Genomic DNA, 27,353 nt, shown 5'->3' with positions numbered 1-27,353 from the left:
TACGTCAGTGTACTTCAGTCACGTGGTGTATTGTTGTCGGTAACTTAATTATTTCTATATTTGCATATGTGTATTATCATAGTCAAGGACCCAACCGAGGACGTGTAAACATGTTACCATTGAACAGAGGTTTCTACTTCAACAACAACAACAACAACAACAACAACAACAACAACAACAACAACAACAACAACAATCAGATAACAATTGTGTAATTCTTTTATATCCATTTTGTATATTTATATCATATGCATTATTTTTTTTATCTAGATTTGGTGAAATAAATTTCATGCATTCATTCATTCATTCATTCATTCATCAACAAGGTCAGTTTATTTGTAGTCATTGACCTCCAATACATATTGTAGATTGGTAAGAAAATATAGTTTGCAAAACTGTTACAGTTCCATTAATTAAAAAGATAAAAAATAAATAAAAATAACGATGGGTTTGAAAAAAAGCAAGTCCTTTTGTCTTCGGTTTAATTAAAATTCCTTTATTATACCCAACGTTTCGACCACACATAGGTGGCCTTCTTCATAGAGTATGGTAGGAGAGGCCGATATTTGAAATGGTAGCTGCCTCGATGGAAGGGTGGCAGTAATGACACTGACGTATCTATTTTGTGTGTCTAGCATACATACACGTATGAAATTACAAATTTGAATTTGTAGATTTAGAAATAAAGCTATGCGATATGCAGCATTTATTTTATAATACTAACTTGAATGTAATTTTTTAAAGACCGACCATGCATATATTATATAAATTCAATTTCAGTCACGTGAGGACGTCTCCTCTGACGTACGTATATACACGACGTTATGACCGACTATGTTGTTGTTTGGCTGTACATGTACCCTGTTCTAGATAAAGTATCGAGTGCTATTTTTTTATCAGCCACGTACTTTAGCAGACGACGACAGCGCCCCCCAGTCACTTATTCATCGTTATCTTTACCCTCACAGCAACCATCAAAGTACATGGGCCTAATACGATTTTTAGCTGGTCTATTTGACCAGATCCTGGGATTTCGAAGTGACGTTTGCGCATGAAAATATCTAAAAGCTTGAGATATAGCTATCGGGTTAAAATTCTTGAGCAAAATAACCATGTACATTAACTAGTAGTATTCCCGTAAGGTTTCTCTTCCAAACAAAAGGGATTGAAAGTTGGTCGTTGGGGGCGGCTTCCTCGCTATGCCGGAGATATATATTCATGTGGACGACGCGACGTATCTATATCTGGCCCCAGCAGAGTTAAGTGTCCATGGTGCAGGGTGTTTACGATGATGTCACGAGTATTTGTCGACTGAAAAAAGAAAATTAATATTTGAGAAAAAAATAATAAAGTTTGACTAAAAAATAATAAACCAGAAAACAATAGCGATTCTGAACGCTTTGATACGCATATTTCGAGCATCACTAATGATAATTCCATATAATATAATATAATATAATATGATATGATATAATATAATATAATATAATATAATATGATAACATAACAAAATATAATATAATACAACATGACATAATATAATATGACATAATACAATAACATAACACAACACAATAACACAACACAACACAACACAACACAACACAACACAACACAACACAACACAACACAACACAACACAACATAACACAACACAACACAACACAACATAACATAACATAATTATAATATAATAACAGTAAAGCATTCCGTGTGACAGGTATACCCGGTTTTGACTAGTTGACTCCATATGCCATAAACATATATGGCCGCATATGGAGTCAGCACTCAGGGAATGTCATCCCCAGAGGTGGGATTTATTAGAATTCTATCGATTTTGAATAAAGTACTATTTTAGAAAATTGATTTGAATTTCTACAGCATATCTAAAGAACTTTTAAAAGGAGAAAGAAAACCGCTATTCCAGTAGTAAAAATGAATGTTGACTTTTGTCGAACTACTGGTGAATATATTTTTAGATGTGGAATATTCGTCATTCCACTTAGCCTGAGTGCTAGTGCTATCTTTACGCAATACAAAAACATTTCCTGGAATTGGAATTGTTTTTCTTTATTGATGACGTCATCACCAAGAGTCGTGTCGCACCTATTTTCAACAGAGTAGGGCGTCAACATCTACGTTAAGACACAGACAAAGAAGTTTCTTCCCTGCGTGTGGTTGAGACACAGCGTGGGGTCCCGATCCCATTTACTGACAGATCAGCCGTTGTGGGCGCGGTCTAATTTCCCCAAACAGGCTGATAAGCCCGGACCGATAACATCATTACAGGGTTTATTGTAATTACAGCTTAAACCTCTAGAGTTTCTTCGCCACTGTCAGTCTACCACAACGCGGCAACAGTACATTCCCTTCGTGTCTCACACGGTGAAGACAAAATTCATCTAGTGATGTTCATAGAAAGCTTTTACATGTACCTTTTTGAAACAGCTAACTCATTTAAATGTTATTTAACTACGTCACAACGTGACGTCAAACCAACGCACTCATTCATTGTTTCATTCATTCAGAGTTCAAAGTCACGAACATGAAAGTACAACGTACAATATAAGGTTATAAAGCTTTTTACTCGGGAGGAAATTACGACTTTTTATACATCTAACCTTGATTACACTAATCTACCGTGCTCCTTCGATCCCGTGGAGGGTGGGGGTATACCATAAATTTCCAGACGGGGGTGTGTATATCAAAAATCAGACCCATTGTTCAAGTTGAATATTTGGATTTTCAGTCACAATCATCTAGTCATTTACCTTTATGCTGATACTGTGCAGGTATTTATAAGCATAAAGAAGTTTCCCATATCGGAGACCTCATGATTGGGATTTTTCGTGCAAAAAGTAATATGTCGGTTACACGCATACGTATACCTTTCTATGAGAGTACCCCCCGGGATTTCGATGGCTAGTCTGTGTTACCACGGATACAGACAGCAATGGTATTAGTATATTAGGGTTTTCCCGACTTTCACTGAGTACATCGATGGCACCAATTATTTCAAGTATTATGTGGTCTAAATATCACACGGGTGATGTTTACAATGTAAGTGATTCAGTAGGTAGTAGAATACTACACACAGTACATATTACACGCCCCCCCCCCAAAAAAAAAAAACCAACCAAAAACATAAATAAAAATAAAACATAACTAAACCACATAAACCCATGGCCATCAGATTTCACAGAACATTTATAATACAAACTAACCCGAGACAGTCATTTTCTCTACCCCATTAACCGTTAAAACTCAGTTTTGCCCCTTTATCAATGAAACTCAAGTTTGATACCTGTAATGACGAAATATTCATTAATTTTGGTCTGAACTCTTATAATATTGAATGTCATTGATGGGCAAAGATTGGCAAATAAATTTACATATACCGTGACAAAACTTAATACAGGCCTTAGCCCTAGTCTCAGTTATGTCCAGATTTCAATGATGATGGTATGCGACCATTTTCACCACAGGAATGTATCTGCATACCAAATCATTATTCTTTTTCACTTGAAATTTAATATAATATAAACATTGTTATCAACACTTAGCCAATTCACAAAGCAATTCCTCTGGACGTAAATGTTTTTTTCGTCCATATGGAAGGTATAGAAGTAACCCATAGATTAAACCCCCGGCCACTGATGACGTACGATGCACTGTACATCTGTGACCTCTCTGGTTGACCTTTAAACTCAGATAAACCTACAGCTGTGAAACCCTAAAAATTAATACGCGCCCTTAAAATAAACACCCCGAAAGAAATTGTTGTTCACTAAAATGTACGGCAACTATTTATAGGTACGGTTAACTGTCAAAAGCTTTTAAAATCACGTATATTTTGTGATCGTTTTGTACGTTAGCAACTCTTTCTGAAAATTTCTTGTCTACAATACAATCATGAAGTAAAGGAACATTTGATTGGACCTGGCTGGTTTCTGACAACACCTTTCCATTAATTAGCCAATCACTGATGAGTTGACGTCTGGGTACGCATCACGCGCGGAAGGATATATGAAAACCTATAGGAAGTATATAGTGAGCTCCCATTTTATTTCTTTGTCCGTGGTACGTGGACGTGGACGTGTTATTTTTCCAGATTTTCGTGTTTTTCGCCCTTGACAGTGCGTTTAACGACATTATTTTCATTTTTCAGACTGATTATCAGCCACTGTGGAGCTCTGAAGAACCTAGCTTCAATACTGGGACGGACTTTACGGCTAACAGCACCATTCGCGTAAGTAGCACAAGATCATCACAGTGATTCACGTTTGCCCATTTAGTTACACCCCCATATGAAATAACGTTGGTCCCTTGCTATATATGATCTCGGGTAGGTTTTTACATTGCCCTCAAACAATTTCGATGACATTCTGAGAGTTAGGTTACGTAAATTGTGTCGATGTCGTGCTGTATTAGACGTGTAGCAAGTACAGTCTGGCACAGTTCCCAGCTTGAACGACTGGCCGTCGACGTGGTGGTGGGACTCGACTGGGAGTAAATATACGACTGACCAAAGTTCAGTCCTTAACAATTACCAGTTTGCTTCTCGAACTCAGAAAAAACACACCGTTTGACACTTGTAAATTCAATATGATAAGTATAAATAGAAATACCTCGTCGAGCTAAATAGCATAATACATGTTTTAAAGGCTGTCGTTTTTGGGGTTTGGAATATGCCCGTAGCAGCATTTGATACGGTGCATGGTGGGAACGTAACACGTGTCACATTGGGTTTCCTGATTATACACTATGGTAGCAACTGAAATAGAAGTGAATTATGTAAGGTTTTGAAACACCGACTACGTTGCAGATACCTTTCAAGTTATATATACAACACTTTCCTAAATGGTCCGTAGTCGCATGAATTCCATTACATAGAAATACAAATTGCAAATGAGTAATGAAAGTCTGCAACATAGGCTCTCTGCGTACCTCACTTTCAGTACGTTGCTGGTTCAAATGAGTGAACAAAATTACTGTAAGTTTTGAACTTAATTTGCACAGTTTGTTATAGTTCCGAGAAGGTTTGGGAAAAATTGTGTTTGGGTAGAAGGCATGTTGATAATGCATGTGTGCATGTGGAAACATGAAAGAGTCAAGGTCAAGGAGTATGCATATTGTACAATACTTTTTGGGAGAAAGTTTATCAGTAGTTATCATGGCTCAGTTAATAGACTGGCTAGTTACCAAGCAGTCAAGGTCAAACATTTTCCCTTGCTATTCCCCAAAAAATCATGTATTATAAATATCAAAAACTAAGATAGTGATATATTCTCACAAGACACCCATTAGTGTTACATTACATAAATGATATTATGAATTTCCAAAATTGACTATTTTCAGTGTTACTTTTTGTCACTGTTTACACTAATTTCTATTGATGGTTAATCATCTCTACCAGGAGGGTATTTGTTTACACAAGTTGAGCAAAACAGAATTAACTAACCATGTAGTTCTACCAATGTTATGTTTTCAATTTTACCTTGCCATGTCATCAGTAAGGCTTCAGAATTCAGTGATAGTAGTCTATGAACAGGAAACGCCTACATTTTAGTTTATGTCTACTTAGAGTATTTTAAATATTGATTTCTTTAGCTGATCAGGAAGCAGATCAGACTACTAAATTTGTTGTACATATTTTTTGGTACTTCCCTCATCTTCTCATACCTGGGCATGATGGGCATAAGTGAACTTTTTTCAAGACATGTGCAATACATTGCACTCGTGGTACTATAAAACTGAAAAGAACTTTGTATCACGGAAGTTTTGTCCACCAACCACACCTATTTTGTACTATTGTTGACTTAAGGAGAGTGTTAATGTGTTGCCCCTGGCAGTCTACAAATTGTTGTCTATGACCTCTGTACTTGACCTTTGACCCTGAGTCTACAAATTCTCTGACCTCTTCTGTACCTGACATTCACACTGACAGTCTACAAATTGTCGTGTCTTATGGCTGTTCTTGCCTGACCTTTGACCTGGGCAGTGTACGATTGTCTCTGTGACCTCTGTTGGTACCAGACCTGAATACAAACTATAGCAACTTTGTAGTTTGGTTTACCAACTACACATGTTAGCTATAGAGTACCGATGTGATCAGATTCCCAAAATTAATTTCTCTATTTTGTGGAAGGTAGCTGTATTTTGCTTTACTTGCTTCTCCAGGGTTGTAGAGTTGTATTATTTATTGTAGTGTACAACTCACAGGTAGTGGTAGAAGAGTAATTAACTGAAATATTGATCATATTATTTTCTAATAATGAATGATGGCAACTAAATCTACTGTGATCATACATATATGTAATGAGATAAAGGAATCCATGGACTTTCTAATTTAAAAAAATGAAATCTTTGGGCCTATTGATAAAAAACATGAAACAAGAGGTGATTTGGTTGGTACATGTAGATGCTTATTCAACCTAAATTGTCCTGTTTGGAAACATTTGTTTGTGCGTGTATGTCCGTGTCCATCTCTTTAGCTCTAATGGCATTAGTGTATTCATGTAACCTGTGTATATACTACTTTGCTATACATGTATATGCAAGCTCAGTCACCAGTATTCTGCTAGCACTGTATGTTATCAGTGTGTGTGTGTGGGGGGGGGGGGGGGGGGTTAAATAGTGAAGTGAGTTCTAGAGTGATAGAAATAGGTGCAGTCTACTTAAATTTAAAGGCGACTTAAATAAAATACAGCATCGTTTATGAATTATAAAACCTATTATCCCATCAATAGAAGTACTGTTTGCATAGAAATTAAGTGATAAAGTAAACAAACAAATGGTGTATATGAAATATATATATATATGGGAGGTGTAATCTTTAGAGGTTATTGGCTAAGACAAGGAGGGGGAGGGGACTTGGAAGGAGGCTGTAAACAAAAGAATAAGGAGTAATACTAATAGGCATTAGAGCGAGAACTTGAAGTGATTGCCGTTTAAAGTCTGCAAAACTTCAAAGCATATTGTACTTAGATAATTATCCAACTAATAAGGTACAAAACTTGGTATATAAGAAATGTATTATCAGAATGAGGTAATCTATTTGACACACATATCTGATGATTCTTACACTGGAGGTCAAACAAGTCACATATACATATCAAATAACGACCTTTGTACTATCCTTGTAAGCAAATCAGTGGTTGAAGCCTGCAAAGTGCACTTGTCCTTACAGACATATTTTAGATACACGATTATACTTCTTGTGAAATACTTCCTCCTTTTGAAGGATTTTGGTTACGTACTGGAAAAGATGCTCTACCTTAAAATGTATTTTCACCGAGTTGGAGAGGATTACAAATGATATGATTTGTTTATCAAATTGATTTGGTCTGAACTCAAGTGAAAATAGCAAATGGATTTCAAACAAGGTTAAAATAAAAATGTAAAGTGCTTACCTGTGAAAAGCTACCAAAAATGATATTCTTAAATAAAAACACTACAAAAACTAAGACATTTCATTTGATTGGAATGTTTTCAAGAATATTTATAATTCCACCTGTATGTATAGGAATGTAGTCAAGTCATTTGAACACAACAGGGGTATATAAAGGGCAGTGTGGGTAATCTATGCAAATACAGGATATTCAGTACTCTACATCAAATTGTGACAAGTCTAGTTTTCAGTTCACACTATTTTTCTTTCCTCATAGAATATGTGACCATGTTTTTGTACAAACTGTTTTTGAATGCCTAAAGATTACAAATTTATTTTAAAACCTTGGATATTATTTGAGTTATTTTGTTGTTACAGACTATAAAAACTACAGACACAGAACCTAAATCTAAAGTCAGCCATTTTGTGCCCTTGGCAACTCTGTTATGGCTTTAAGTATGAGATTACATCTTTGTCATGCAGGTTCACTGTTACTAGTGTTTCCAAATCTTTTTGAAAACAATAAGTTAAGATATGTAAGCAATGTAATGGAAAAATCAGCTTTCTTCTGACGTGTTTTTAAAAGCTGAGAAATATAAAAATGCAATTACTTCAACTAAAATATTTCTGTATTGTAAAGATTTTGCTGAAATGTCGAAAATGGTAAAAATAATAAGAAATAGCATTTATAATGTGCCTGTACTCCAGAGGGCTCAAACGCCAACAAAAAACCAAGTTACAGAATGGTAGGACACAGTAACAGTTGGAGTAATGGTAACAACACAGACAGGTGGTGAAAAATGAAAGCTAGAATTGAAAGATAATATTTCCATGGTAACTGTATTTTTTGGCTTGGAATTTCTTCTAAGGTCATACAAGTAGTGTGAGATACATGTCAAATTTTGCACCCACAGTGGTTTTGATCAAAAGCTAGATTATTGACCCAATGATATGTATATAACCAAGTACATTCCAGACGTGTCTATCAAACAGTACTAAAAACGTCATTAGCTATTCTAGTCACAACATGCACTTTGCAGGGATCTTCGTTATTGATTCTAAATTGTTCTGAAATTCCAAATTAGCAAACAACCCAATGATCTGTGGGCTTTAGACTTCAAAATATACGTTTCAATGAGATAGTGTGTAGGAAATAAAGTTCTGAAGAGAAAATATCCATTAGTGAAAATTGTTCATTCTCAAGTATTTTTGTTAACTGTTGTAGTAGGTACATTCTTCACAAGTTCCTATGGTGTTTTACTAGTGTTCATATCAATATTATGGAATGTACAAGTTATGAAAATCTTTGCAAATACTCCCCCTCACCTTCCACCCAAAAACGCTCTTAAATATCTTTGAACTTATGTGGATGACAAATGGATTTTGGATTTTTTATTCATAAAACAACTTGACTATGTTTTCCCACTTGAAAAAGAATGTGAAACAACACATAACAAGTCCATGTTTCTAACTCAATGAATTACCAAAAATTAAAAATAAAATATGTAAGATGTTTGTCATTGTATGTACAATAACAAACTTTTCAGATAATTTGCATTTTTTTTGCAAATTTTGGTTCGGGAAGTGAATGTTGACACTATTTATTATGCATTCAAGTCTGTTATTGTCAATATCTACTTGTACATTGATAATGCGTGCAATTCAAGTTGTATCACATTTCAATACATTACTACAGTAATTGCTTGGAAACTTTACTGGGCACACATACATAATGGAACACAAATCCTAAGATGTTAACATTATCAATGTCAACAATCAAGCAACTCTGTTCAATACAAGATGTACGAATAACATATAAAATGTATTTGATACGTATTCTACACCTTCAAGTAGTTACATCAGCATTTATTTTTCTTTAACAAATTTATATATTTTCAAAATGAAGCAAGAAGTCTGACTGCACAAAGTTGTTTATTTACAGAGCGTGTACAAAATGTGTAGCTAGCTTTTAGATGAAGGGTAAATGTGTTAGGGATGAGATCAATAATTCAATGTAGGATAAAAAACTAAATTCATATACTTAGCCTAGCCCACCCCTAACTAAATTTGCCAAAATTGAAAATTGCTTCAAACCACACCATCAATTTAAATCAGTATGTAGTGCTATGAATATAAAGCAAATATGTAGTGAGGTAAAAAAAATCGTTTTTTTTGCAGACACTTTATTTTAATGTTGTTTATTATAGCAAAAATTCTTCTATTTCTCATTTTGACATTTGTTAAAGAAATATTTGTATTTAGGGGTACAAAACATCAATTAAAAGTAAAATCGATTTTTGTAGGAGGAGAACTAAAATGGCTCAAACCCACCCCCAAAGTAAAAGAATGTAGTTTTTTATTCTACATTGAACTATTGATCTCGCCCCTTATACTTGCTAGTAGTCAGGCCCTGACACACAATTCAAAGGGTGTTCTGGAACATATGCTACTTTGTAAAAGGCCTTGGGAAAACTGTGTGAGAAAAGACAATTGTGCATCTGAGATTTAAAATGCTAGTAAGAACAATTTTATGATCACTAACCGCCATTCTGGTACAAATAACATTCCTGTCAAGTGTCCTTTAGCCTATGCACGTTTCAAAAAGGACATAACATATATAATCTTAGATCCTGTGTACATGTTACTCACAGACCCAGTATTCTTCAGCCTTGCCTGGAATAGGGAACTTGCAAACTTGCCATGTTGAATGCTGCATCATGGGAAATGTGATAATAAATACTAATCAAATTAGTATTATTAGCAATATTGGTTACATTATTTGTAACCACAAATAATCAATTCATAGTCACCCTGACCTTTGTGGAAGTTTTATTTTAACGATAGCTCCAGATTAGGTATTACGATAAACACAGATAATCCCATAGTCCTTTGCGTCTGAGCATGCTCAGTCTGGATTGCAAGTTCCCTATTGTATAACTGTAGAAGTTTAAAATGAGGGTTACAGTGACCTTGTGTTTGTGTTTATGTCTGATGTTACTGGTACTAGTTGAAAGCCAGGAAATACAGGCTGTAATAACAGGATAGTCATGTCATTGATACTAGAATAAATTTAGTGATTCTGAATGTACAATGTACGCCAATTGTCTTCTGTAGGCAAAACAGAAACGTGCCATACTTTACATATACAGACCAAACTTCAAATTCTTACCAACATTTCACTCAATAACTATTGAGTCCCTTTACAGAAATACAGTGAACTAATGAGAATAGTTGTTCAGTTGTTTTCATGAAAATAGACCATCTCCTTAACCATTCTTTACAAAAAGTGAAGAAAAAAACTTGACCATTGTAGGTTAGAAATAAATCTTTCATTCATAATTTTATTTGTTGTAAAAAGACATTACTTAATTTTCCATTACGCCATGGAGTATAATGTATCAATTAAATATACATATTTGTCTCATCTCCAAAAGTTCGATATGCACAGACATCACTGGTGTCTGCCCCACATCATCAATTTTAGACTTCTGATGAGACTGACTTTTGACCCTCACCAACATTGTCAGGGGTTATGTCTCTGTATTTCACACTGTCATTTATAATTAAATAGTGTTGGGGCTATATCTCCATATTTCAGTCATTATATACACATGTAGTGTTGAGGCTATATCTCCATATTTCAGTCATTATAATACTAATAGTGTTGGGGCTATATCCATATTTCACATTGTCATTGTATAGTGTTGGGGTCCTATATCTTCAAGCATATAAGACTTGTTTCATTTTATTTCAGTTAGAAATCTCTGACAATTTCATGACATTATTTTTCTATGAGAATTGTGTCAATGCACTTTGTGTTGCCATAGTAATAGAACAGACTGTGTGTTCCACAGTGGTACTTGTCTGATCCAGTTATGTAGTAAAATAGTCAAGGTAATTGGATAACCTTGATGAAAATGTGTTCTGAAGCTGTATTGTTTGCCATGTCTCTGATGACAGATTTTTCAATTGACTCAAGTCTGTAGCACTGTCAGTTTTATGTCATTCATTCATATTTCTGTTACTTCAGAGCTTGTTTGTGCAGTAGGCGGTTGACTCCTGCTATGGTTCAGTGACCATGTATTCCTTCTTATTTTACTGTCCATTATAAGGCATACAACTGAAAAGTGTACTATTACAATGTATCCATTTATCTCAAGATTGTATCCATCTGTCTCAATTTTTGTCTTCTATCTGTGCATTGTATCCAGTTATCGCTACATTGTAGCCATCTACTTTTACTGGGTATCCTATCTCAACATTGAATCTATACTTGCAAGACAGTACAAGATAACATTCAATATTAAATTTGAGTCAGAAATTACCAAAAGGAGAATAACATGTAAAAATCTTTTTCAACTTAAAAAAACCCATGTTTATTTGAATTGAAAGGGGATAAGAAAATACCTTTTAGATTAGAATATAATGAGGAAATGATAACTTTGAGGTAACCAGGTGCACATTTGATGCAAGTCATGTTGTAGCAGGTGTTTTTTGTACTACCATTAGTTCTATTGTATGCATTAGTGTGTACATTTATGTATAACAGTAAAGTCTCTACCACTCTGACCTTTCATATAAATTCCAATTGCAAGTGACAATCAGTCAGTTTCTCTTCATCTGGTATCCGTTCTAGTCTAGAATCCATGCTTTCCTGCTTTACAGTATAGCATATCAGATGAACTAACTATTTCTGGCAGTGTCTTTCTCATTCTGTATTTCTTACAATGTGTTTGTCAATTCTCGGTGTACCTGAAATAGAACATTACTCCCTGGGCACATCATAAAAAATAATGAACATTCGATTACGTAGTTAATGCCATAACTTCCACTCCACTCACTTCACATGCATAGGTGCACATCACTACAATATTTTACCCACAACTCTCTCTGATTTGTACTGTTGGACATCATTCCTTGAAGTCAGACAAATCTCACCTGTGTACAGGATTTTGTAAGAATATTTTTACCATTTTCAAAACGTAGAATTGACACTTTCTGAATACATATTTTCATTGATAAATGATTTATTGTAGGAGTAGCAATTTTAGAAATTTGTCAACATATTTTCTTGAAAGACATGCACAATATTTTCTACAAAACTAAGGAAAATATGTGCACTAGTTATGACTTTGCCAAAGATATAGATTTATTTGAATAGGTATGACAAAAGAAATTTACATCCTAAAACTCATACACACTGTCCGAGTTAGTGGTACTTTGACATTGAAAAGTGTTTTCTTCACAGCACGTTTCATTTAGTTGTTAGCACATTTTATGCAAAATTTAGAACTTTATTTTTGATTCCTAAACATTTTGTTACATATTGATTAAACGTAATTACAATGCTTTTAAATGATGACAAATATGGATTTCTTTGGAGACAAATGTTTATATCCTTAAAGAACTATCCAGTATAAATAAAGATTATTGTTATTTATTTATTTATTATTATTATGTGTTATTGAAGAAGTTATAAAAAAGGGACTTCCAAGCATACCAATCAGAGAGAGTTGTGGGTAAGATATTGTACAGTGCACATGGGAATAATTTGACCTTGTTCTATTTTGACCCTCTAGGATGAGGGGAAAATGCTATTGCAGGTACCAAGAATTGTACATTAAATATCTTTTTCCTTATCTGGCTCCGTTTCTTCCACAAGTTCATTTCTAGTTCTTTAATCTACTAAATATTGATACACCATAGTGTCTCTGTTGGGAATATAATATATCAACCTTGGTAAACATACATAGTTGGTTCTGTTGAGCATGTCTTTGATGTCAACTTTTATTTCAAAATATAATATCAGTTGACACAAATTCAAATATTTTATTGAATATATTTTAGCTACTGCTCAATTTACATGTTTGTATTTATTTGCAAATGTATATTAACCATGACCGCTCACCAGTCAAATAAATAAATAAAGAAGTGAATAGATCATGTAAATTATAATAACAGAAATGATCAGATGTATGATTAGGTATTCATAGTACAGGCTACTGTGCAGTTACCTAGGCAACATAACATGAACACATTGGTATAAATTATTTACGATTGTAACTGCTGACCTGAATTACATACAGGAAGGAGTTTGTGGTGACCTTTGAACTTTTGGGGAAGTCGCCTACTTTGTATAATGGAATGACTGTCCTCCAAGTTGCTATATTGCTACTGTTTCATAACATTGTGATACATTGTAACTTTTGTACAGTATTTTACATTTACTGATGCATTGTAACTTTGTATTATTTTATACTTAATGATAAATTGTTACTTTGTATAGAGTATTTTACATTTACTGACACATTGTTGCTTTGTACAGAATATTTTATACTTACTGATACATTGTTACCTTGTATAGCATATTAAATATCTCCTGATAGTGTTATTTGATATGTATTATTTGCAATGAAAAAAAAAAAAGTTTAGCATGCAAAGATTGATTTATATTGGGTGGTAGCTGGTTATTTTGAAGTAGTGTGACCTTGTTATTAATTTGCATACAATGAGTAGGCCACGTTGATGGCAGTACCTCTCACATGTACTGTGCCTGGATAGAGTAGTAAGTATATCAAGAAAATAGTTCCGGTTACTCTGAACTGGCTCATATTGTTAAGGTGTGTGATGGACTTTGGTACAAGTGTTTAGGTCCTCTTATTGTCAGTGTTAACTTGAGTAGAGTAAAACAAATTGATAATTTTGTCAGGAGAGGTGTATTTAAATGAATGATGCCACGTTACCCTTGTTATCAATCAGAAGGTTAGAGGGCTAAGAGCAAATCTGTGCTGTCAAACAGTCTGTGTTATTTATGAGAATAAAGATGCAAATGTGTACGATACCCAAAGTTATAGTACAAAAATGCAATTGTAAAGCTAGTCTCAATAACAACGTGGCATCAAATCAGCTGAAAGAGAGATGTAAAGATTGATGATGGATAGTACTAAACTATTGTAAAGACTGAGGAATAAAACAAATCTCGCATTTCTTTTAGGTGTAAACATGTACTTGTGACATCTTTTGAATTTGCAAATATGCATACCTTTTACATTGTACCATTATTGGTAATTTTAATTTATGACCCCCACCCCCACTCTATCTGTCATTTTAGCAAACATACAACTTGTAGTCAGTGTATTCACTGACAGCCAGTGCCAAGCATTTACAAACAAGTGAATTGGATTAATAACACTTAGAGCAACATGTTGGAAATACAGAGACAATTACATGTATTACATTCGGTCATTTGATAAAAACAGTTGTATGGCCTCTTTACATAACAGCTAACATTTACAGATGAATTTCAAGTTCCCTTAGCATTTCATGCCCAAGTAAAGAAGTCATAAAACTGTTCTTATCAAACCATTTTATGTCTCTGGTATGTCCAGCATGCTGTGCGAAATCTGTTACAACCCACAAAAAAGCACCTGTACGTTTGCTTGAATGAAGTGGGCTGCAGAGAGACTTTACCCCAGTGACAATTAATACAAAAATAACAGCAATTCCTCTGGTGTAGGTTCAGGTGACTTTAACAAGTTTGTTCATAGCAGTGGAAGTTATAATGTAACACTAGTATTCTATTAGTACACAGAGAATTCCGGCTCCTGCGGTGTTTATGCTTTGATAAGTTACTGACACTAATTAAATTGTATGTCTATGCATGTAACTTGTCTCATTCCTGCATACCACCACCAGCAAGCAAACGCACTGTGCTTTTTGTAGGTTGTATTAATCCAATTCAGTTGTTTACTTTCCCTGTTTGTAACAAGTTCCATTTGTAAATGCTTGCCTGATGCTGGTTTTACGTTATCTGTGGTTTGGAAGTTAGATCCGAGAAAATAAGACAACAAATCTCTGGGCCAGCATCCTGTAAGAACTTTACATGGATTTAAGATTTATAGAAAAACCCATGGCGCATTCTTTATGGAATGTGAATTGTACAGATTTAGGGCAGAATATTATTTATATAATCAATCCATGACTTATAAAAGGAAATGATGTTTAGATCAGTCAGATAAAATATTGAATCACTAAAAAATTGTTTGAAAAATATGTGTAGACTTGTGTCATTCAATGTAATGTTGTATTCTTTACATCAGTGTTGAATGTATTCTGTGACAACACACAACTAAAATACAAATTGAATCCAAAATATCAAAGAATCATTAATATTATTTAAATCTAAACTTGAGTATTGTCTATTTATTGCTTACAGTGGTACTGTCCGACTTGATACTGGAAACCGACCATGGATTCGAATATACTAAATGTTAGCACTGGGAGTGGTGATCACGTGGAGATGACTGTTGACGAACAGGCCTACCAACCAACTTATGCTGAAGCCTTCCCTCCCTTACCAACTGCACCATCTGTTTCGCCACGCGATCCCAGCTCACCAACCACCACTACTACTACTGCTGCTGAAATAGTTGCCAACCGAGGACCAACCGGTGTTGCCTACCCTACCAAAATGGCTGTCAGGTCTTCCACTGTTACTCAGGTATGTACATACAACAATAGCAGATAGACTTGCACATACAACAATAGCAGATAGACTTGCTAAACTCACACAAACTAAATGTGCTTGAGACATATTGGTCTAATCAGTGTGCCCTCTAATAATAGCCAAATTTTGTTGTTGTGAGTCAAAATGATAAAAACTGGCATTTCTTGTGCGTGACCACATAGTAAGAGATAGGGGAACACCAAATTTTTGTGCGTCACTAGCGTGTCAAATTGGTTTAGAGGACACTCTCACCACATAGTAAGAGATAGGGGAACACTAAATTTTTGTGCGTCACTAGAAATTGTGTGCGTCAGTGGCATGTCAAATTGGCTTGCATGTAGAGGGCCGCACTGTATCTAATCAATCCTTGGGATTACACTCAAAGTAGGGGACAGCATTTCTGCAGTGCCCTGATCACAAGTTTTTCACTTGTTTGTAATATAATGCTTTTTATTTCCACTAAATGAAAAATTATACAATTGAAACTATGAAAAAATGAGTGAACAACAAAATAGATTTTAGCAGATGTGGAAATGAGGACATATAACAAACAGTTGGCAAAACAACTAATCAAGTGTGACCTCACTCAATGAAGAAAATTAGACGATATATACAAATTTACGGCAAGAAAAACTAGAAAAAAATGACATGTTGCGAGTTCTTCACAATAGGTAACTCCTTCAATCTCATTTTAGTGGAATTCAAGTGCATCTTGATTTTAGGGTGATTATCAGTGTGACCGCTACGCCAATTTGACGCACTACTGATGCACACAATTTCTAGGTTACGCACCAAAATTTGGTGTTCCACTATCTCTTACTATGTGATGACTCAAGAAATGCCAGTTATCATTTTGACCCAGAACAACAAAATTTGGCTGTCATTAGAGGTTGATTATATCTGCATAGTTTATCACCTAGTCATGTAACTTGTGACAAGCTGCAGTTAAATAATGGGGGAAAAACAAATTAATTTCATGATATATACATTTCAATGTTAGCAATAGGATTTCAAAAATTAAAAATAGTTGCCCACCGATTCCAGCTCAGTAATGTATGGGACAATTTGTTCACCACACAGCCATGTAGTGGTGAACAATTATCATTAGTTTGTCCTCAGCAAGGTACTGTCACTTTGTTGATGCGTTGACATGAAGAAAGTACCTCGGTTGAGTATCAAGGAAGATTGTTGTAATTGTAAGGAAATATTGAGGTCATTCCAATGACAGACTTGTAGGTCTGCATGCCATTCTTAATACATTCTGTAAAGTTATAAAATTAGCATGTCTCTTGATTTCCCAGGTGTTTCACGTGCCTTTGGAGGAGAGGCGATTCCGTGATTTTACAAATGAACAGAGATTTGGTGAGGCAGGTGAACAGTCCAACAAGATATGTTATGATATTATGCAGAAGACAGGTAAGTTGTTACCACAGACACAGAAAAAAAATAGCGTAGTCTCTGTTACCCAGACTCTCACCACATAGGGCTTATGAGGCCTGTTTGTGGAATAAAGATTTATCAGTTGCTTGAGACATGATAACCTGTCTCAAAGGTATGTGGATTATTAAGCCTGCAATGTTGGACGTGAAGTATTCCCCAGCATGCACTGCTCTGGGGAAGAGATCCGGTGTGGGCGACTTTGGATTACATTTCCCTCGACTCTAGTCTGGGTGGTCTTGTAGTAGAGCCCCCAGCAGTGAGAGTCTGGGTAACCGAGACTATCAAAAGCACAGAAAAATTTATCCAAATAAATGGCCACTCTTCTCTCATGTTTAAGGCTGAGAATCAGTGTATCCCAGACTATTTGATGTCTCATTGATACACTCTAATTTCTTGTGACGCTAAAAAATATGATGTTCCCCAATTTCTTTCTATATGGTAACTCAAGGAAACCATTTACAATGCAAGGTCATCGAAAAACGAATGTTCATGGACTTTGTTCATAGATACTCAGTCACATTTTAGGCAACATCTTATCAGCATCATCAGGGTATACTACAATTGGCTATTGCCACATTCTCGGAAGAAATACAAGTCCTGACATCAGACCCTGGACAAAATGGTACCTCTTACAAACAGGGAACGTAAACAAATGAATTGGATTAATAATACTTGGCTCAGCATGTTGGAACAGCAGAGACTTGTATTACACACCATGGTTTGATAAGAACAGTTTTATGGCCTCTTTATGTGTACATGAAGTGACAGGGGAACTGGAAAGTTGTTTGTGAATGTAAAGAGGCTATGCAACTGTTCTTATCAAATGATGGAATGTTGTGCAAGTCTAGATGTACTTCCAACATACTGTGCAAAGTGTTATTAATCCAATTTAGTTGTTTACTTTTCCTGTTTGTAACAGGTTCCGTTCATCCATGGTCTGATGTTGGCAGTTGTACATAAATTGAGCTTGACAGACACAGTTTGGATCACAATGCTGGCATATAAGATCATTTTAAGATGCATCAAAAACATTTGTTTGTTATAAGAAGGTACACTTCTCAATGAGAATACAAACTAGGTAAAGGAATGTATAAGTGTCTGTGTTTATAAATCATTGATATCAAATCTTTATTATTTACAGGAACGCACATTGAGATGAGTATGTCTAAGGATCAGAGTCTGACAATCATGGTAACTGGTAAGAATGATGCTGTCATGCAGGCACGTCGTGAACTCATCTCAAAACTACAGACGCAGGCCAACGTATCACTCCCTATTCCCAAGGAACATCATCGCTTCTTGCTCGGCAAAGGTGGTAGCAAGTTACGCGATCTAGAAATGAGCACTGCAACAAAAATTCACGTACCCCGCTCAGAAGACAACTCAGACCAGATTAGAATTATGGGAACCAGAGAAGGCATAGAGAAAGCTAAACATGAAATACAACTCATCTCAGAAGAACAGGTGAGAGACATACATGTATTGTAATCATACCGCCACCTAGTGGTCAGATATGGCTATGGAATTTGTCATTGTGGTGAGGATCATCAACCAAGACAGATCAAAATCTCAATTCTAAAACTTTGAACCGCTTGTGTGTTATAACCTGTGTAAATCATTTGATCAACCAAGCTGATCAACATGTTTGGTAATGTGTTGTGTTGATTTGCAGTTTTGATCTATCAATTTTGAAGTAACTATGACAGAATTCAAACAAAGGTTACGGTTAGATGTACTGCATACCCTTATCACCACGTGTTAAAACTGCACTAGCAGTAACTGGAGGACTAATTTTTCAATCAAACAACCAACAATATATCCATTGAAAATTGTTAAAACACCGATAATTAAACATTGTATATGTTTAGGGATCATTTTATCCATAAATAGGTACACTACTAGGCTGGAATTCTGATCGCGTTGGGTGCTGATTTTATGTGCAGACCCAAAAATCAATTTGACTGGATATATTGTACCATATTATGTGTACAGCTACATAAATTTGTTTACATGACTCGGTGCTGTTACATGTGTACAATGTTATGAGTGAGTCATTATATTGAACAAAACAGTTTCAAAATTTGTCAAGTTGCAGCTTTAACACAAGGATGATGTGGTGTTATCGTATCTCAGTATCCCACCATTCAGCCCTAATGACCTTGTTTGGGAGACAGCTTTCCTGTTAGTCAGAGATGGACGGAAAAAAATTTATGTTGGTGATGTTATGTAATATGAATGAAAGATTTGAAATAAGTGAAACAATTTCAAAAAGCCGGCGATAGAAGTTTTGCACACTGTTAGGCCAAAAACAAAATGATTGCTTGTTTCCAGTAACCCGACCCAACCTAATTTTTCACTGCCAACCCTTAACTCTTTCGTAGGTGATTTGGAAAAAATATTGAGAAATTGTAAATTTTTGCAAAGTCGTGGGAGAAATGTTGATTTGAATACTAACAAGTGACTGTGTCTATTGTGATGTTTCGTTATTTCAGATTATTTGACTGTGTTTATATTTCAACTTTTTATTTTGTCGACAGTCCAAGCTTGCATTTGAACGTCTTCACATAGAGAAAGCCTTCCATCCATTTATCATGGGGCCTAATAGTAAAAACATCCAAGAACTGGCAGAGCAGACAGGTGCTAAGATACATGTTCCACCTCCCAGTGTTAACAAAGATGAAATTGTGGTGTCTGGAGAGAAAGATGGTGTCATCAAAGCCATCCAATCAATCAAGGCAATATATGAAGAAAAGGTAAGACATTTGATTACGGTTGGCTGTGATGTTATACTAAGTTACATGAAGTGATAATTGGCCAGTCATTTAGTCTGTCCTGTATGATGTAGAAAACAAAACACTGATTTTAATCGACTTTGAAAGTCATGATTGTGTGATACAGGATGATGTTACCCAATCATCTAGTCTGACATGGAAGTAATGAGATGGAAGATGAGATAGTAAATTTGATTGGCTTTGAAAGTCATTATTATGTGATGCATGATGATCTCACCCAATCATCTAGTCTGGCATGGAAGTAATGAGATGGTAGATGAGACAGTAAATTTGATTGGCTTTGAAAGTCATTATTATGTGATGCATGATGTTACCCAATCATCTAGTCTGGCATGGCAGTAATGAAATGAAAGATGAGATAGTATATTTGATTGGCTTTGAAAAGTCATTATGTGATGCATGATGATCTCACTCAATCAGTTGAATCATCTAGTCAGGCTTGACAGTATAAAGACTAAAAGTACTGATTTTAATTGTCTTGGAAAAGCGTTGTTGTATCGTATATATAGTTGTAAATGTTAACAGTGAAATAGCTAGTACATTACATTTATCTCGGCATATGAATGGAAGTTTTATCCCCTGTTGATGCAGATAATCTGTCTTTTCTATCAGTGTTCTCCACAGATTGTTCTGATAGTAGGGTGGCTCATTTGTGTAATTTATTCATATATAAAGTTATCTGTGATTCATTCCAATCGTTGGTACATAGTATCTATAATCAGGGTTCGTTCGGTCCTGGAAAACCCTGGAAAACCCTGGAATTTCAAACCCTCCCTGGAAAACCCTGGAAAACCCTGGAAAATGTGCCCTACCCCTGGAAACCCTGGAAAATGATCATGACCAATCGATCAATTAATATTGACGATCGTCATGTCTGTGCTCAAGCCACCCATTCATATGATTCTGAATCTCGTAAATGTAAAATGTCGAAAATATTTTCAAAGTCTTTCGCCACAGTGGTGAATCAAAATTCACGCCGATTAGACCCAGACAGTCAAACGATCGTTCCACGAGACACTTTGCCCCACAGACCGTGCCTATGCGTAGTTGAATGGGCACCGCAGTGTTTGTTTCGATCTTACATATTGCTACTCCATTTCCCAGTCGCCATTTCAGGGACATGATATTGTAACAGTCCCGGCCAGGGGTAACAGTGGGTCTGTTAACAAGATTATCGTAACATTGTAGCGAGTATCAAAGCATCATCAACCACGACTAGAAATTGTTACAAGTTCGGCGCACGAGTCCGACATACAAATACTAGAAACTCAGGCATGGCAATACTACGGCCTAGGGAAGTGCAGTTGAATTTCCGGGTTGTGGAAGTACGGTTTTGACTTTTATGTGACTTTTAAATGGGTATTTGTGTTACATGTTCTAAAAGAATAAACTACTGTTTTATGTTTTCGGTACAGTAACATTCGTCAGTGGTCAAGTTGAGTTGAGAAATCGCGATGTTCCGCAACTCGTGGCATCAGGACATAAACATCGAGATGCAAGCGATGAATGTATTCAGTTATTCATAGCTCGAAATTTCGTAACGTTTTCATTCAAAATTTTGAAGAAAAAAATTATTTATTTTTCTGTATATGTCTGAATTAGACTGACGAATGCTGCGACTCAATCTTACACGATCAGTGTACCAGCTTGACGAAACGGCTACTTAGGGGAGAACCATTTGATTTCGGGGGGGGGGGGGGGGATATGGAGGAAGTAGGTACGGGAGCAATTTTTTTTCCAGTCAGAGTGACAGCAATTTTTTCTTTCTACTGTCAGTCCTGCATCAATTTTTTTTTCAAATGGAGTAGCAGCGCAAATTTTTTTTTAATTAGTCATTACTTTAGTGTCAACACCCCTGGAAAATGGCCAAAATCAATATGAATACCCCTGGAAAACTGACGAAAAACCCCTGGAAAGTCCTGGAATTTTGTTTTGCTTTAAGTGTACGAACCCTGATAATGGTATATCAGTCACAGGAATTCCAAATCAATATATGAGCTTTCAATTCATGCACAGTACCTCAGCTAAATACCTTATCTCACTTATTTTTACAGAAAAGAAAGACAGCCACAGTTTCATTGGAAGTGCGTAAATCACAACACAAATATGTGATTGGTCCCCGTGGTAACAGCATCCAAGAGATCCTAGCAACCACTGGTGTATCTGTGGAGATGCCACCTACTGAGAGCTCATCAGAAACCATTACGCTGAGAGGAGAACAAGATAAACTTGGACCTGCTATCACACAGGTGTATGCCAAGGTAAGGAAAAAACTTAATGTGAACTTGGAGATACTGTCACCCAGGTGTATGGAAACATAATGAAAAGATAGATTTTATGTGAACTCAGCGATACCATTGTCCAGGTTTATGCTACGGTAAGAGAAAAAAACAAGATTTTATGTGAATTGGTGAACCATCAAACACAGTACAGGTTTGTGCCAAGGTATGTCAGTCTCCTTCCACTGGAGGGTAAGTTTGATATTTGTCATTCTTTTTTGTGTCTGTACACCATGCTAAATAGTGCCCTCTGTGGCAATATTGTGAAATTCTTTCTTTCACACAACATATGTATTGAACTGTTCTTTCTTGATCTTTCAATAATAACATGTTTCATTTTTATATCAGGCAAACAGCATAGTGATTTCAGAAGTCAGAGCACCAGCCTGGTTGCATAAGTTTATCATTGGAAGACGGGGCCAGAACATACGAAGCATAACTCAAGAACTGCCAAGGGTAGGTAATCTTCAAAAGTGACACTTCCTGTCCAACCAGAATGCTATATAATTATTTTTTCTTTGTATTATTCACAATATGCGTTTGTGTTATTCTCACCCCCCCCCCCCTTATAATTCTCTGTTGAATATGTCAAAGATTTTTACTTTAACCAGATTTCCCTATATAAACTAGATATTTTGACATCTACATTTCAGTTTGTTTCATACCACTATCGATCCCCTGTATACACTACTTCCCCATTATGTAAACTCCAAAGACTGTGTATGTAAACACCAAACACTATGAATGTAAACTCGAAACAATGTGTACGTAAACTCCAACACTGTATGTAAACTCCAACACTGTGTATGTAAACTCCAACACCGTGTATGTAAACTCCAACACTGTGTATGTAAACTCCAAACACTGTGTATGTAAACTCCAACACGGTGTATGTAAACTTGAAACAATGTGTATGTAAACTCCAAACACTGTAAGTAAACTCCAAACACTGTGTATGTAAACTCCAAATGCTGTGAAAGTAAACTCCTAACACTGTATATATTACATTATCTCCAAACACTGTAAGAGTGCCTTATCTTGTTGTTTTAAACCTCTTCTTATCAGGTACATGTGGAATTTGAAGATGGTAAAGATACTATATCAGTGGAAGGACCACCTGAAGAAGTTGAACAAGCTAGAAAAGCCCTAGAAGACATCACCAAGGACTTGCAGAGTAGATTTGTATTTGCTAATATTGATGTCGACCCCAAGTATCATAGACACATTATTGGCAAGAGTGGTGCTAATGGTGAGTAAAATAGTACTCTGATGGGATGGGGTTGGGTTGGGATCTCAAGTTTTGGGAGATTACTTTTATAGCATCTTGCACTGAAATTAGCACACTAGAATAGTTGATCAAGGGTGTATACAAGTGTTTCACTTGAGTGAAAAGCAAATTTGTATACTCAGCTTGTGCCATGTTAACCCGTGTATTTTGTGTTTCATTAGCATCTGTTGAGAGGGAAACATGAAGAGAGAAGGGTGGATGGATGTATGTGTGTGTGTGTGTGTGTGTGTGTGTGTGATGATGATTTAGAACAGTAACTGATATGTGAGCACCTTTGTATTGAGTGTCATAAACACAGTCTGTGCCACTTAACTAAACTTGTACTTTGTGTTTCAGTAACTCGTATTAAGGGAGAGACTGGAGTGTCCATTCATATTCCTGGAGAGGATGAAAGCAGTCGTACAATTCGCATAGAAGGCAGTCCTAAGGGTGTGGCTCAAGCCAAGGAGGAACTGCTTCTAATGGTATACAAGATGGAGAACGAGAGAAGCAGGGACATACTCATTGAGCAGCGCTTCCATAGAACAATTATTGGTGCCAAGGGAGAGAACATTAAAGATATCAGAGAAAGATTCAATCAGGTGGGTCATGTTAAAAAGTATATATTTATAAAGTGTCTTCCACAACTGATTACAGCACTGTACATTCATTAGCCCTGACACAGACCCACATTGTGTATATTGGCAGTGCTTTACCTTCAATGGTTCCTACGTCATCACATGATGTCAGTTAATGTGAGACCACAGATAACTAGTAATTGACATCTTGGATCCGCCATATTGAATTACCATGGAAATGTGTATATATTCCCATGATCCTGTATGGAATTTTTGGTTGGTTGGTCATCTCGGCCAATAACAGTACAAGATGCGATTACTAGTTACCTGTGTATGTATGCAGGACTAGATGCTCTCACAGCCTCGGGAGCATCGACTCTAGCAGCTGTTTTGTATTACCTGATATCTACTGCATATTTGTATTCGGATCTAATATCCTTGTACTGGACACCCCAAGGTATTGCAATAACAGATCAAAGAATGGTTAATCCTATGTAGTCGATGAGGGCTGAACTGTAGATGTCGGTACTTCTTAAACAGTTGCTAGCGATGTTCCTGAGGCTATGAGAGAGTCTATGCAGGGACCAGCAATTTCTGTTTTATGTAGACTTGGAGATTGGTCATTGTGTACACTTATGTAATCCTGAATCTTTGCCTATGCTTTTCCTGAAACTATACTTTCCAAATTTATACACAAGATGTAAAATAGAATGAAAAAATAAAGCGGTTGTTTGGGGCCGAGTAGTTCGCTTGTATGCCTCTTACATCTGCAGTAAGGCTCCAAACCCACCCAGCATCATCTGGAGTTGATTTAAAATTACCAAGTCTGTATGTCAAAAAAGGTGATGCTTAGTTTGACCCTGTCGAACCATGTATGTTTCCCTTCTGGTTTCCTCTGATTTAATAACACTAGGGTACAGCTCCATGGTGACCATTCAACACATTTCTGAATTTACTTTGTCGAATAAAGATTATAATAAATGCTTAAGTATAGAACAGATTTGACAGTGTTACATTGACTTTTTCTCAGGTGAACATAACATTCCCAGATGCTGGAAGGAAGAGTGATGTTGTGACTTTACGTGGACCTAAACAAGATGTGGATAAATGTTATCGATTTCTACAACAACTGCATGCAGAACTAGTAGCTAACAACTACAAAATTGAAATACCAATCTTTAAGAAATTCCACAAGAATATCATCGGCAAAGGTGGTAGCACAATCAGCAAGGTTAGTATTGTTGTATTTTTTAAAAACAATTTCAATGTTTCTATCCATCAACTCACTCTGCTCTGCTGATCCAAAGTACAACTGCCAACATTAGACTGTGGACAGATGGAAGCTGTTACAAACATGGAAAGTAAACAAGTGAATTGGATTAATAACACTTGACTCAGCATGTTGGAACAGCACAGACTTGTATACACACCATGGTTTGATAAGAACAGTTTTATGGCCACTTTACATGTACAATGAAATGCCAGGGGAACTGGAAATTTGTTTGTGAACATGAATTATTATGGAAAGAGGCTATAAAACTATTCTTATCAAATGGTGAAGTGTAATAAGTCTCTGTACTTCAAAAATGTTGTGCGCAGTGTTATTTACCTATTTGTTTACTTTTCCCTGTTTGTAAAAGGTTCCACTTGTCAGTGCTTGCCTGTTACTGGTTGTAACAGATGTAGATACTAAGAATGTCCAGTGTGTGCATACATTGACTATTTTTGAAAGTGAAATTCTTTAAAAATGATAATTCACTTTACAGATTAAAGAAGAAACTGATACAAGGATTGAAATACCCAGTGAAGATAGTGATAGTGATACTATAGTGATTATTGGTAAAAAAGCTAATGTGGAATCGGCCAGAGATAAGATTCAAGCTATACAGAAAGAATTGGTAAGTCAAGAACCAGTATTTGTATTCAGCCTTGCAGGGACACAGACCTTTCAATTAGGTGTAAAGTTAGAAATGTGAAGACATCCAAATTTATACAGAGACATGGCACATATTTCAGTTATTTGCAAAGTTCAATAATCCACAGTTATACAGAGATGCAACACAGATTTCTGTTAGTTGCAAAGTTGTACAGAGACACAACACAGATTTTAGTTGCAAAGTTTGACTAGAAAATTTGTCACATGTTGTTCAGCCCTATCAGGTTTCTAAACCATGAGTGGGGCAGCTGATAGCGTGACATGAATGTCATATCTTACAGGCGAGTATAAAGTTAGAAATGTGAGGAAATCCAAAGGTATACTTACAATCCCTAGCCTAATATTGTCAGTAAAAGGCATACAGATACAGGTATTAGGTCTCTGGATAAGGTACTGGAATCATTGAGGGCACTGTGTTGAATCATTATATTTCAATATTTGACTCTAAATACAGGCATTGTGTGCTTCAGTGACTCTGCTCGAGAGACAAGCACTATAGCTTGTCATATAGACTAAAAGGTCTTTCAGTCAAATCTTAACCTTTGACCTCTCATTGTACCATGACAGGCCAATGTTACCCAAGTGGAGATAAGTATACCATCAAAACATCATCAGTCATTGATTGGGGCAAGAGGCCGACTTGTCAGATCTATCATGGAGGATTGCGGTGGTGTTATGATTCACTTCCCGAATGAAACATCAGGAAGCGACAAAGTGACAATTCGTGGACCCAAAGATGATGTGGATAAAGCCAAGAAACAGTTGATGGAATTGGCAAATGAAAGGGCACTGTCAAGCTTCTCGGCAGAAATACGCGCCAAACCAGAATATCATAAATTCCTGATTGGTAGAGCAGGCGGCAATATCAGGAAAGTTCGTGACAAGACTGGCGCCCGCATTGTCTTCCCAACCGCTAAAGATGAGGACCAAGAATTAATCACAATTATTGGTAAAAAGGAATGTGTAGATGATGCTAAGAGTGAATTGGAAAAGTCCATCAAAAATTTAGTAAGTCTTTTATTGAAATTAGTAATTTTCTATTGAATACATTTCCCACTAGTTGAGGTAGATATGTAGATAAGTTTGGGTGTAATCAATCATAGTTGCATATTTGCTATGTATGGTAACATTGTCACATGTATATGTAGTTATTGTTGTACATGGC

At 36.0% G+C, this 27,353-nt stretch overlaps 1 protein-coding gene across 1 annotated transcript in view; it reads left to right on the top strand.

The window, feature by feature from the left end:
• Nucleotides 1-4,096: 4,096 nt before the first annotated feature.
• The window catches only part of LOC144451430 (vigilin-like), a 31,668-nt gene continuing 8,411 nt past the window's right edge, over nucleotides 4,097-27,353 (top strand). Inside the window, exons 1-12 of the mRNA XM_078142267.1 lie at nucleotides 4,097-4,249; nucleotides 15,606-15,890; nucleotides 17,198-17,312; nucleotides 18,478-18,800; nucleotides 19,874-20,089; nucleotides 22,183-22,389; nucleotides 22,756-22,863; nucleotides 23,473-23,656; nucleotides 24,032-24,276; nucleotides 25,283-25,483; nucleotides 26,019-26,150; nucleotides 26,756-27,196. Coding sequence (XP_077998393.1) covers nucleotides 15,639-15,890; nucleotides 17,198-17,312; nucleotides 18,478-18,800; nucleotides 19,874-20,089; nucleotides 22,183-22,389; nucleotides 22,756-22,863; nucleotides 23,473-23,656; nucleotides 24,032-24,276; nucleotides 25,283-25,483; nucleotides 26,019-26,150; nucleotides 26,756-27,196 — 2,424 coding nt within the window. The 5' untranslated portion in view covers nucleotides 4,097-4,249; nucleotides 15,606-15,638. The remainder of the gene's footprint in view (nucleotides 4,250-15,605; nucleotides 15,891-17,197; nucleotides 17,313-18,477; nucleotides 18,801-19,873; nucleotides 20,090-22,182; nucleotides 22,390-22,755; nucleotides 22,864-23,472; nucleotides 23,657-24,031; nucleotides 24,277-25,282; nucleotides 25,484-26,018; nucleotides 26,151-26,755; nucleotides 27,197-27,353) is intronic.

The sequence above is a fragment of the Glandiceps talaboti genome, chromosome 21 (genome assembly GCF_964340395.1).
Source record: "Glandiceps talaboti chromosome 21, keGlaTala1.1, whole genome shotgun sequence".
Classification (NCBI taxonomy): domain Eukaryota; kingdom Metazoa; phylum Hemichordata; class Enteropneusta; family Spengelidae; genus Glandiceps; species Glandiceps talaboti.
The sequence above is the reverse complement of the archived record's forward strand: the minus strand, read 5'-3'. Positions and strand labels throughout refer to the sequence as shown.